The 13400-nt window shown below is 43.6% G+C and overlaps 1 protein-coding gene and 1 long non-coding RNA gene across 2 annotated transcripts in view; one reads left to right on the top strand and one right to left on the bottom strand.

Annotated features, from left to right (window-relative positions):
- Positions 1-12971, bottom strand: part of Eif2ak3 (eukaryotic translation initiation factor 2 alpha kinase 3) — a 64854-nt gene extending 51883 nt beyond the window's left edge. The window contains exon 1 of the mRNA XM_040737825.1: positions 12474-12971. Coding sequence (XP_040593759.1) covers positions 12474-12772 — 299 coding nt within the window. The 5' untranslated portion in view covers positions 12773-12971. The remainder of the gene's footprint in view (positions 1-12473) is intronic.
- On the top strand, positions 3333-11769 carry LOC121136752. The gene is made up of 4 exons (XR_005873867.1): positions 3333-3584; positions 5815-5906; positions 11234-11347; positions 11709-11769. It is a non-coding gene; the product is annotated as an uncharacterized LOC121136752 (long non-coding RNA).
- Positions 12972-13400: the final 429 nt, after the last annotated feature.

Genomic DNA, 13400 nt, shown 5'->3' with positions numbered 1-13400 from the left:
ACAGTAGTGTACCACTACACCGAGCTTTTACTTGAGCCTTCTTGCTTATACATTATACAGCAAGCACTTACCTGAATGAGCCCTGACCCCAGGACCCCTCCCTAAACCTTCATTCTCATCCCCCTCCCCAAATTTTCACTCTGCTGCTTACTTTCCTAGAACTTTCCTTAAGAACATGGCTTCCTTATGGAAGAGAAGACATCTCCTACCATGACTCCTGACTACCAGTTTGTTTTTTAATCCCCTTGCTACTTCTAGCTCATTTTTTTCTCTTCTCCCTCTTGGGGTCAGGCTATTCTCCCCATCACCCCTCCTAGTGATCCTGTACTGACCCTTACATAGGGTACCAGCTTATTCCTGCAAGAGTTTAGCTGCTGGTAACTGTCACTAGTTCACATTACTTCTGCTCAGTTCTCTGGGCTTTTACTGTGTCTACCTTGTGCCGGCTTCTCCTGAGACCTTTGAATTTGTCAGGACCACATTTCAAGCATCTTGCTCCAGTCGCCAAAATGTTTCTTTCCTGTTTGCTTTCTCTTCTTTGACTCCCACAAACCTCAGACTCCACAGGAAGGTATAAGTCACTGATCCTACAACCCTCACTACCATCCACAACTGTGAGAAAAACATTTGTTGTTTCTGGCCTCTCAGTTTATGGCACTTTATTATGGCATCCTGAATACATCAGAATAGGATCCAAATCTCCTATAATTCCCAACTTAAAATCAAAACCAGCTAGGCCTGGTGGATATGCCTATGTTCCCAGCATCTGGGAGGCTGAGGCAGGAAAATGACGAGCTTAAGGCCAACTTGGGCTACACAAAAAGACCCTGTCTCATAGCCCCCTTAAAAACCCCCAAAAGTCCGAATCAAGTCAAACAAGCGACTCTAGCCTCTACTCCCTTTCTTGTGTCTTTCTACAACAAAACTCCCACAGTACCAAAGCAGTTCTCACTGGAGTCACTATTGATCTTCACAAATACTCAGGGCCAAGGATCACTCAATTATCACTTTGGGATACATACTATTTATGTGGCTGCTAAGATACCATATTTTCCAGATTTAGGTATTCATTTATTTATTTATTTTTATGGAGCCAGAGTCTCTCTAAGTAGTCACATAGCCTTGGTTGTCCAGGAAGTCATTATGTGCACTTGGCTGGTCTCCAACACAAAGGTCCACCTGCTTCTGCTTCCAAGTACTGGCACTAAAAGCATGTGCCACCGTTCCTGGATATTTTCCTACTCCCCCCAACAGAGACTACTGCAGAAAACCACAACCAATGACAATGCAAAGGACAAGAGGTCATGAGATTATGTGGTACTCAGTCCCAACCACAACATCTACAACTCCTCAGGCTCAGGGATCATTTCAGAAGAGTGGAAAGTTCATAAGAATCTGGGGAACAGGGAGTTTGCTGTGAGACTGTGTCCCCTAGAAATGTCAGAGAAGCTACATCCCTGAATTCTCATCAACAAGGCTGCCTAAACAATAATGACACCAATGGACATGATAATGATAACTTGGAAGGGTGAAAGTTCGTAGGGACTCAACCCTATAAAAACTACCAGCAACTGGGGAATTGTGGGAGTGGAAGAAAGTTTTCTCCAGGGAAAAGAGCTCCCCCTACCCCTTGCAATTGATTATCTTATACCAAGTGGTCAGCCTTGAAACAGAAGTAACTTTACATGGAATGGACACACACACAAAACAAATAATAAAAAAATAAATAAAATTTTACATCTTTTTAAAAGACCACACAAATTCCAACTATACATATGTATACACACACATATATATAGTGTATATATAGCTGTATATATATGTGAGTGAGTGTGTGTATGTGTATGTGTGTGTAGAGAGAGAAAGTACAATTAAAGAAGAAAAAAGACCATGAATTTGAAAGAAAGGGGGTAAGTGGGAATGACTGGAGGGAGGAAAGGGAATAGAAGAGATTATGTAATAATATTATAATTTTGAAAAATAAAAATTATAAAAATTATTTTTTCACTCAATTCTATGATTTCTCAGTTCCATTTTCTGGTTCCTCTTCATCTTTCTTGCCTCTTAAAATAGTCTTCCCTTCCCTATGTTTAACTGTTTTGGTGATCTCAGCCAGTCTCATAGCTTTAAACATATCTCTGGCTCTAGGCTTCTTCCCTGAGGTCTGGACACAAATGTCTTCATACTCTAACAAGTTCCCTAACAGGCTTCTTGATATATCAAAGTTGATATACCCAAAGTCAAGACTATCCTGAGAATCCCTCAAATGTTTAGATGCCATGATTTTTCTTACTGTTATTATCTTTTTTTGCATGGGACATACACCCCAGATACACAGCAGACTGTAAATTTCTCATTGGATGGAAGAATGAGTTGAACACTGGTTTCAACAGAACTGGTTTAGACACTAGGAATTCATTGGGCTCATTTGCCTGCTTTAAAGACCATGCAAGAGTGATGGGTGAGGGTGAGGGCTCAGCTAGTAAAGGTGCTTGATACCGAGCCCAACATCCTGTTGATTCCTTGGGCCCATAGGGCAGGGAGAGTTAACTCCTGAAGGCTGTCCACTGATCTTCAAATGTGTGTGCTCAAGCACACACTGCAGGAACACACACTGCAGGAACACACACACACACACACACACACACACACACACACACACACACACACACACACACACACCATCTTTTTAAAAGACCATACAAATTCCAACTATGTATCATTAGGTTCCTGGTTAGGGTTATAAGGCACAATTTCACTCCCTGCATTGCATTTTTTTGTACACTATATGGAAAGTAAAGTTATAAGTTAATCAAGGAAATAAGTTAATATAAACTCATTTGAAGTATCTCAAAGAACAATTTGTGAGGTGTATGGTATACTCCATGATCCCAGCACTTAGGAGGCAGAAGGACCTCCAGCAAGTCAGCCTGGACTACATAGCAAAACCCTGTCTAAAAAACAAACAACACATAAAATAAATGCAATTAACAAATTATGCATTAATTTTATTATTTTTGAATTTTAAAGTAGTGACCCTTTATCTTATTTGTGATAATAAAAATTTGCCACATAACTTTAGTTGACAAACAAAAGAAAAAGACCAGCCCAATTCCTTTTAAACTTTCTACCTGTTGCTGAATCTGGTCTGCAACTCTGAGGTCAAGAGATTCTCACCCCCAGCCTCCTGAGAGCTCCGTGGAGTGTTAAAAAAATAAAATAAAGCAAACCCTATAAAATCCTCTACCTCTCGTTTTACAGGCTAGGGTGTGTATGACAAGTTGGCAGTAACAGACTAGGAGTGTTCACTTTGGCTCCTTCCCATAGCTTGTGTGGCTGGAATCGAGCAGTGTCACCTAGTTACAGTCAGAAATGGACGCTCACTGCCACTGACCGGGAAAGCAGTAAGTAGCCAGACTCTGCTAAAAACAAAGAGCTCCAGCTGAGTGCAGGGATAACAAAGGGACAGAGGTGACACCTGCATCACAGCAGAGAAGTGAAAACAGGGAGGACAGAAAGGCATTAAACCCCTAACTTCTTCAACAATCAAAGAATTCACAGGTGGCGCCTGGAAGTCAGACCTGGTATGCATCTCCTTTATTCTCCTGAGAGTTTTAATCCATGGCGGTTTTATAATTTTTATTTATATATTTATTTTGCAATGTATATGTGTTTCATGCCTAAAGGTGACAGCTGGTGTCTTCCTCAGTTTTGTTCCATTTTATTTAAAGATTTTTTTAAACAAGATTTCTTTTTAGCTGTGCTTGATGGTACATGCTTTTAATCCCAGCACTCAGGAGGCAGGCAGATTTCTGTTGAGTTCCAAGCCAGCCTGGTCTACATAGTGAGTTCCAGGCCAGCCAAGGCTACATAAAGAGACCCAGAATCCTTCTCCCACTAGTCCAAAGGATTTTTTGTGTGTAGTTTGTGCATCCATGTTTTGTATCTGTAAGTCACGTTTGTGGGTGCTTATGGAGCCAAAAGAAGGTGTTGGGTCTCCTGGAGCTGGAGTTATTGTGAGCTGCCTGGCATAGGTGCTGGAAACCAAATTTGGGTCCGCTGGAAGAGCAACAAGTACTCTTGAATGCTGAGCCATTTTCCTGCCCCTCTACTTTATTATTGAGACAGAGTCTCTTTTAGAACCCAGAGCTTGACAATTCCCTCTAGTCTAGTTAGCCAGTTTGCTGAGAGTGGGAGGAAGGGAGGAGAGTTGGTTCTAGTCTTTACACCTGCAGAGCAGCAAGTGCCTTAACCACTGGGCCATCTCCCAGCCCCTCACCTTGATTTTTAACAGGTAAAATAGAGCTATTTCATCTAGCTCAATATAACCCAAACTGCCCTGCACTCGGGAGGCGGAAGCAGGTGGATATATGTGAGTTTGAGACCAGCCTGGTCTACCGGTGAGTTCCAGGACAGCCAAGGGTACCCAGAGAACTCTGTCTCAAAAAACCAAAATAAAAATAAATTAAATTTAAAAATAACAAACTATTAAAGGATCACAAGACAACATATGGTGACATCCAGGGTGAATTTCATGCTATGCCAACTGAACTGCAACAGAGGAGGCAAAGAATTCACAACTCATTAGAACATGATCTGTAACCACTTCTGGAAGTACTAGTTCCTTAGTGTAGCAGAGCATCTGTTTGGGATTCCCAGAAAGCACCACTCCAAACCTTTCTGGCTACTGCAGCAAGGGTTTCAGTGACCTATTCCCTTTTCAAGTGTCCCAGGGAGCGCTTCATTCCCACAGACTCTCACCCACCATTCCCCTAGCTCTCCGTCTCTTCCGAGCAGGCACTTTCTCTGTACTGCATGCTCTTCCTGGAAAGCCAAGGCCTAGTTTTCTTTCTTGGGAAAATGACAGCCCCAAACAAGCTGACGGATTTGTGGTTCACCATCCCTTTCACAACAGCTCAGCAGGTAGGTTCCACCCCTTATCAGGACGACACACTCAGAAAATAAAACCTCTCACCAAATTTCTTCCTCCCTCCATTCACTTTGCCTCCTAACATAATGTAGACCTCACCCCTCCCCACCCCCCACTCTCTGTACTCTTGATACTGTTTCCAAAGTTGCCCTTAAATTTGTCTCTTCATTACCCCTGTCTGGGCCCTATAACAGACCTTCATTTTCACCAAAACACCACAAAAGCCTGTCTGACACATTTTCTGGCCTCAGGATCATTTCTTCCCCTTTCTGATGAGTTTGAATCCACAGAAGAGCTCTGACTAACTTTTGCTGTGCCCACTGCTTTGTAAGGGACAGAACACTTCCACAATTTAGCTCCTGTGGACTTTCCTAACCTTGTTTTCTGTCTCTGCTGCCAAGCTAATGCCCTCTCCTCACACCTCTCTCAACCCATGACAACATACACACCCCCAGGGGCTTCTAGCCCTTTCAACAGGTTCCTTTGCTCATTCAATTTTCACCCTGTCTTTAAATATTTCATCTGCCAAGTGCTTAATACATTCTTTTTTTTTTTACATTTATTTTGTTTGTTTGGGGGCGAGCATACACGTGCTACAATCTGAACTATGGATGTCAGAGGACAACGTGCAGGAGTTGGCTCTCTCCTTTCACAAAGTGGGTTCTAGGGACGGAGATCATGTCATCAGGGTTGGCGGCAAGCTCCTTCACCTGCTGACCCATTTCGGTAGCCTACATTGCCCCAGCTTTAAGGAAAAATACGTAAAACTGGTCTAAATATTCAGGGTTTCTGCAAAGAAAGAAGTATAATTGTTATCGAAGGCTTGACATAATTTGAGCTCAAAGCAAAGAAGTTCACTCTTTTGTGTTTGTTTGTTGGGACAGGATGTTTTATAGCCTTGGATACACTGTGTATCTAGCACAGGATGGCCCTGAATACCTGATCCTTCTGCCTCTGAGTGCTGTTGGGATTACAGGTATGTGTCACTCACCACACCTGGCTTGGCTTTTTATTTAGTGTTTTCCTGATTAAATGTTTCATTCCATTACATTATTTAAAAAAACCTATAGTCCATGAATTGCCACTGGATCTCAAAGATCCCTATACAGATCTACAGTAATTTGGAAACTCAGATGAAGTTCTGCTAAGTTCACTGTAAAACCCCACTGGGCCCTTGCTTGTGTGATTCTGTTGCTGCTTATTCTGACCAAGAGGATTTCTTTTTTAAATTGAAATTTTATTTATTATTATGCCTACATGCATGTGTGTACACATGCATGTCCATATCGATATCACAAGACAACTTTTGGGAATCAGGCCTTTCCTTCCCCCTTATTTTTGGGGCAGGACCTCATTTGTTTCTGCTGAGACACTGTATTCCAGACTAGCTGACCTGGTAACTCTCCTGTCTCTGCCTCCAATCTTGATATAGGAGTACTGTGTCACCTCATTTGGATTCCAGAGATCAAATGTAGTTTTGGGCTTCGTGGAAGCCATTTCATCCACTGAACCATCTCTCTGGCCCTTGGCATTTCTTTGAAAAATGTATTTTGTGTGTATGAGTCTTTTACCTGCATATATGTATGTGTGGGTGCCTGGTGCTATGGAGGTCAGAAGAGGGTATCAGATCACCTGGAACTGGAGTTAGAAGGGCTGGTTGTGAGCCAACTGGATGGCTGTGAGCCACCATACAGGTGCTGGGAACCAAACCTGGGTCCTCTGCAAGAGCAGCAAGTGTTCTCAACTGCTGAGCCACCTCTCCAGCTCCCACCCGACACTTGTTATATTCGAGGATTTGATAATATGACAGTGACACACTCTCCAGCTTCATGCCATGAGGATGCCTGAAGTAACCACCATCTAGTTAATTCAGTAAACAAACTTATTTCTGCCAGACTCTGAACTTCTCTCTAATTTCAGTGCCTGCCAGTGCTTAGACTAGTAAAATAAGGAAATTTTTATCACACAATGTAATTAGATGATGTAAAGACATCCACATCAAACACACAGGCTGAGAAAGATGCAAAAAAGGAAGTTGCCTAGGATCATTCACAAATAGGTTTAGGACAGTGCTGGGGAATTCAGTCTTTCCAGCTCTGTTCACCTATCAACTCCAAATCCACCCTAATGACGGTTACGCTATTATAATATTTTTTCTTTCTTTCTTCCCTTCCTCCCTCCCTCTGCTTCCAGAATGTCATCAGGGTGTCATTTATCTTGAACCACTCTGATTATGTCCTCAATTAAGCAGAAATGACTTTAGACCAAATGAATACACAGACTGTTGGACTGACTTAATTTAAAGAACCTTTGGCTCTGACTTCAGTTGCTCAGAACATCTGTCTACTAACACTTAGCTTGCCTGATTCTGGTACATGCTTAGCTTCTTCATAAAGTCATTTCAAAAGGAGTCTTATCTCCTGAGGACTTTTCAGCAGGTGACAGAAAGCATGATCTGGATTGAATAGTTTACAGATTAACAGCTGCTTACTTTCTGCCAGCGGTGGTGGCAGCGAAGGCCTTTAAACCTAGCACTTGAGAGGCAGAGACAGGTGGATCCCTGTGAGCTTGGGGCCAGCTTGGTCTACAGAGTGAGTTTCAGGACAGTCAGGGCTACCCAGAGAAACCCTGACTTGAAAACAAACAAAAACCAAACAAAACAAAGACACTGCTTACTTTAATTATTTTCTATTTATTTTCTTCTAATGAATATACTTCACAAGCCTGAAAATGTGATTCAATTGGAATACATACATACATACATGTATACATATATGTGTATGTATATATACATATATGTATGTATATATTATATCCATCCCTCAATAGGGCCAAGAATCTTCCACCAAAACACACATTCAGTAAAAAGAAGCTTGTGTTTTCATACAAAAAAACAAAAACGAAAAAATTAATACTGATAGGACTTGACTCCCTAGTCCTCATTTACTAAGTATGTCTTCCAATCAAGCCTCCTGTATTTAAACATATCATAAGAACAGCCAGGCTTCAAATGAAAACAAATATAGTACCTTAAACTGTCTACTATGTTTAATTGTTTTGACATATCAGCTAAACCTTGAAGAAGCCTAAGCAAATTTACAGGTAACATAGGAGTAAGAGAGAGTTCTTTTAAGATAGAAACATTTTCCAGGCAGGATATGGTGACACATTCCTATAATCCTAGCACTAGGGACTCTGGATGGTCATGAGCTAAGGCCAGCTTGGGCTACATTGTAACACTGTCTAAACACAACAACAAAACAACTGAGCATTTGGTGGTGGAGGTCAGAGGATCATGAGTTCAAGGCCAGCTTGGGCTACATGAGGAAAAAAAATAGCATTTCTATATTATACAATGAAATACTTTTACTAAAAATGGTTACTCACAAATAGAACAGGGTTTTGAAAACTACATGTTTAATTTCCCCTCACATTTACCCCTGTACCTTACAAGTTCTCCTCTACCATTAGTTATTATTATCTTATTTTGTAGGTTTTGTTTGCTTGCTTGCTTGCTTTTGGTGTTCCTGATGAAGCCCTGGGCCACATTCATGCTAAGTATTTGTCTATCACAGAGCTACACCCAGGGTCCTTCAAAGTGTTTTAGAACAATTTGTATAAACAACTCGTATAAGCAACTGCTTTCATTAAAAAGAAAAGGAAAAGGGAAAAAAGCAAGTGGAGATGCAGCTTTGGTGGGAACTGGGTAAAATAAAAAAGCAAGTGAAGATACCAGGTAATTGGTATTGACAGACAGGGTCCCTTTTGTAAAATGAACACACAGAGCTGAGATCAAATAAAGAACAGCCTAGTCCTTGTCACAGGTAGTCAGAGTCTAGGCATCAATAAGTTAAGTCAAAGTCAATTGTAGAGAGGAAAGACAGTTCATTTATTTGTTCAAAGTATGTTTAATTTGGCTTACAACTTGTTTGGGGGGTTACACGTACATTCTTCTTTAAATGCGATTTTTGGTTAACCTCCAGGGTCTAGAGTGGGAAAACTGAACACTGACAGCCTACATGATTGACAGTGCTCTCTTTCAACACAGTATTCAGAGATACCATGTATTAATGGCCTACAGAAGGTTTAAAGCAACAAACAAAATACTATCTGAGGAAGACCAGATTTCTGCACTTCTGCTTCCTATCCACTCAGTCTGGGAAAAGACAGAGTCCAAAGAGAAGCAAAGAAGAATTAAATCATCTTACATATGCAAAATGTTTGATGTTATCTCATTTAATCCAGAAACTTCTGTTAGCAGGTGCACAGTATACAGACACTAGGAAGAAGTGTCAAGTTCAGTAATACTTTTGTTAGGAAGTAGAGAGAACAAGCAAGGCAAAAGGAAACACATTTTGCAATGAGTATGACAAGCAAGATTAATTTAGTTATTTATAACTTCAGAATGTCTTCAGTGTGAAATGACCAACCCATTAAAAGAACCTCAAGTAACTCTCTGCAGGCCCAACCCACTGCAGGAACCAAGTAACACTTGGCAATTTGTTACATATGTTAGAATTAGAGCTAGTTATATAAACTCTGCCAGTATCCACAAAATCCAATAGTTATGTGTGAGACTGTGGTGTTTTTCCCTATTTTCTGTGTGTGGGGGGGGTGGCAGACCATTTACCAGTCTAAAGCTTAGGAGAAAACTTTCAGAGACTGCTACTAGAAAAACAAGCCTACATTTTTGGAAGAAAAGAATGTCTATCCAGTCAGTCACATGCCTGAGATGCAGAGTAAACATGTGGAGTGCCATGGATAAAGACGATGAAAATCTATCAAAGGGGAAAATGAATCTCAGTAGGTCCCACCTGGCTATGCATCAAAAGACAAGACACAAAAACACAGACCTTAATTCCCCACCTCCCCCTGTTCTGCAAGCACCATAGTTATGCACAGCTGTTTGCAATCAACGCTTGGTTAACTCAGATCTGTCCCTACAGTCCTCCCTTTGAGACAAACAGGATATAGTTCTATTATTATGGAGCTGTTATCTTCAGTTTTTTTTTTTAACTTGTAAATAGCAGACAAAGACTTTTACTAAAACTTTGAATGTTTATCTCTTGCTGACCCAACTCACCTATGGCTTCTCACTCATTCCCACCATGCTAACATCACACTACTGTGCAGTTCTGTTGGCCAGGGATCACATACACTTCTCCTGGCAGATTTCCTCTGGCTTCTGAGTAGGGATGAGAGTGGTCCTCTGGACAACAAGCAGATCCTTTCCTGCATTCTGTAACCCAGAACTCACAGCAGCCCTCCTACCTTTGCCTCCCAGGTGCTGGGATCATTTGCAAGAGCCACTTCGAATAAAGAGCCCCCTTTATTCCTTTTGTTTTCAACCTGTCTTATACAGGCTCCCTCCTCAGAGACTATCTGTGAGGAAAGGAGAGGATGGGGCAGAAAGAGTGGTCCTTTCCCTTTTACAATGTATTTCCCTGTTGTACTTAAGCTGGTAAGTGTGCTCATCTCCAAATCTTTCCAGACTCAGGCCTATACTCTATCTTAGTTAGCTGACCTCTCTCTAAGATGAAGGCATTTCCTGGGCCTTCATCGTGAGCACTTCCTTTCTCTTATAACTGAGGCTATCTGTCCTGCCTTCCCTCTGGCTACCGTCATTCATTTCTACCTTCCTGCCAAGCATCAGTCTGGATATCCTGCAGGTCTGAGACATCAGGACCAACACCAAACCCCCTTACTTTTCTCCCCAGGTTCCCTAAACCTCTTGATGTTTCTTTGTTTGCTGTCATCTTCTGGCCACCAACTCTCCATCTTTAAACAGGTTTACCAAGAGAAGAACCAATTTACTAGCCAGGAACCAAGATTTTGCTTCAACTATCTCTCAGATTAGTCCCATGTAATGGTATATAATACTGAACTGTTCTTTTAGTATCCTTACCTCAAGTTTCAGTAAACCCTGTTGCTAGAGAAGTATTTCTGCATAACTTTTGCTCAGGTCTGCCATTCAAGATAACATTTCTCAAATTAATATGCATGTAAATCATATAGTGATCTATTACAATGCAGATGCTTTGTCAGTTAAGTCAGGTGGTACCTGATCTGGAGGTCTAACATGATCTAACATGTTTCCAAGTGATGTTGTTAGGGTAGCGCATGCACTTGCGTGACTGGCATGTGTGCACACACATGACAAAATGGTCTCAGCATAAATTCCAGCCCCGTGCCTCTTGCTGTCTAAAGTCCACTATCCGAATTCTACCCATTCTAAAGAATGGAATCATTCTGTCACAGCAATTTCTTATCTACAAAACTACCTCACCCCTTTTCCACACACAGTGAGACCCACAAAAGCCTTGGATCACCCATGACACTTCATTTTCGCTACGGACCGCTGGACTGCATACTCCCCCCAGGGGCGGGGGCTACCTGCTCAACCTCAGGGCTGCTTTAGTAAGTACCTGCTGCTGGAGGTGTGTTCTCAGGAAAACAAAGTATTTCACTTTATTTACTCCATGTAATTTACTCTGCACAGCTGCTCCAATCATCCAGGAGAGTCCATACATTAGCAAATGTATGAAAAGTGTGTTATTTACTACTTAAAAACTTTTAAATATAAGCATTCAAACGCTGTATGGAGAATTTTAGGACTTAGTCTATTTCTAGTAGCCGATGGGTACATAGATCAGGGTTCTGATACTTGTTATAATTTAGTAGCTACTATGTTATAAACTTAAAACATTTTCTAATTTAGATCTGGCTTTCCCTGTCTTGCTTTACCTAATGATCTTTTTTCATTCCTTTTGTTAAATAGTGCCATTTCTCCACACGGGCTGTCTGAAAAATACTTCATCATTAAAGTGTTTTACATTCCATGCAGACTGTGAAGATTGCTTCAAAACTTGTCTCTTGAATTTGTATGTGTATAAGGCTAAGAAACCCAACTGAAATAAACGATGGTAACCCCCTTTAAATATCATAGAACTGCCCGTATACAAGAGCCTAACCAGAGCGCTTAAACTTTAGTGTGTCCAAGAGCTGTCGGGAGTGCTTGTTCAACAAGCAGATTCTAGATTCTCACCCAGAAAAGGTCTAGTTCAGTGAAACCGGGGCGGAGCCTAGAAAACTGTCCATTAAACCAGCATGCCCCCAGGCAATTCTGATGCAGGTGTTCCAGCAGATCTCAATTAGAGAAACGGAAAATCAAAACCCTGGACTAGAGCCACAACGTACTTGTATTTGAAGGGTTACATGTAGACATCTCTTTTGAAAGCCCTTTCTCAAAACAGCTGTCGCAACGGCAGAACGAGTTACATATTTGGGAGTGGGAGTGTAAAAGGGGCCAGGAGGGTGGCTAAACCCGAAAACAATGAAAGCGGAGAAGTGGACTTTCCTCTCTAAACCGGGCGCTGGGTTCTCCAAGCATCCCTCATCCTCCTTTGAGGATGCTGTTGCCCTCCCACAGACCGGACCAGGCAGGCACTCCAAGCGACTCAGGAAGGTGCGGCGGCTTTCTGCTTGTCTGCAGTCACTCGCATCCCCGCGAGAGGCACCTGGACCCCGGCCCGCCACCTCTCACCTGCCGCGCGGCCGCAGCTCCACGTCGTCGTCCGGCTCCGTCGCGCGTGACTCATGTTCGCCAGCGGCGGCCGGCAGCGCCTCGGCGTCCTCCACGGTCACTTCGGCCGTAGCCACCGCGGGCACTCGCTCGGCCGAAGTCGGGGCGGCCGCGGCCCCCAAGCCGAACGCCGCGTCCGCCGTGGGCGCGGGCAGGCTGCGGGCGCGCGCGGCCGCCGAGATCCCCGCCGCGCAGCCCAGCAGCAACAGCAGCAAAAGCAGCAGCAGCGCGCGCGGCCCGGGCCGGGTGGCGCGCTCCATCAGCGGCCCGCCCCACGCGCGGGCATGGAGACCCGGCCGTCCGCGCCCGCCCGTCCCTCCGCTCGGAGCCTCGGAGCTCCGCGAGCGCGCGCCACGGACCCCGCCGCCTCCCGACTTCGCGCCGCAGCAGCAGAGCTGCCCGGCCACGTCTCAGCCACCGCCACCTGAGTGACAGCCTTGGGCAGACATCGCCCATTGAGCGAGCGTTCCGCGCTTCTGCTCTGCGATTGGCTGCGCGTCCTGCCACTCCGAGCCAGGCGGACGCGTTCCCGGTTGTCAACATCATACCTACCAATCAAATTGTAGTTTTGCGCGTGGAAGCCCGGCCCTTTTCCGGAAGCGATGACCAATGAGAAATGTCCCTTCCCTGAGTCCGCTTAACTGATTGGTGAGCCCTTCCGGTTCCCGAATGCCTTCTTTGGAACAGATTGGCCTGCCCTGTGATCGGCCTCGCCTCTCAAAGCGAGGCGCTGGAGAAGGCTTGGAGATCATTGGTGAAAGGACATGTCTTTCAAAGGCCCGAGATGGCTGCTTCTTGATTGGTTGGAAGCGGCACTTAGTACGTGGCCGATTCTGACTGTGAAGAGGACGGTCCCCAGTGAAAGGGAGAGTGGGAGTGAGTCCCAGG

The sequence above is a fragment of the Mesocricetus auratus genome, unplaced genomic scaffold, assembly GCF_017639785.1.
Source record: "Mesocricetus auratus isolate SY011 unplaced genomic scaffold, BCM_Maur_2.0 Super-Scaffold_100676, whole genome shotgun sequence".
Classification (NCBI taxonomy): domain Eukaryota; kingdom Metazoa; phylum Chordata; class Mammalia; order Rodentia; family Cricetidae; genus Mesocricetus; species Mesocricetus auratus.
Note: the sequence above shows the minus strand (reverse complement) of the source record. Positions and strands in the feature narration are given on the sequence as shown.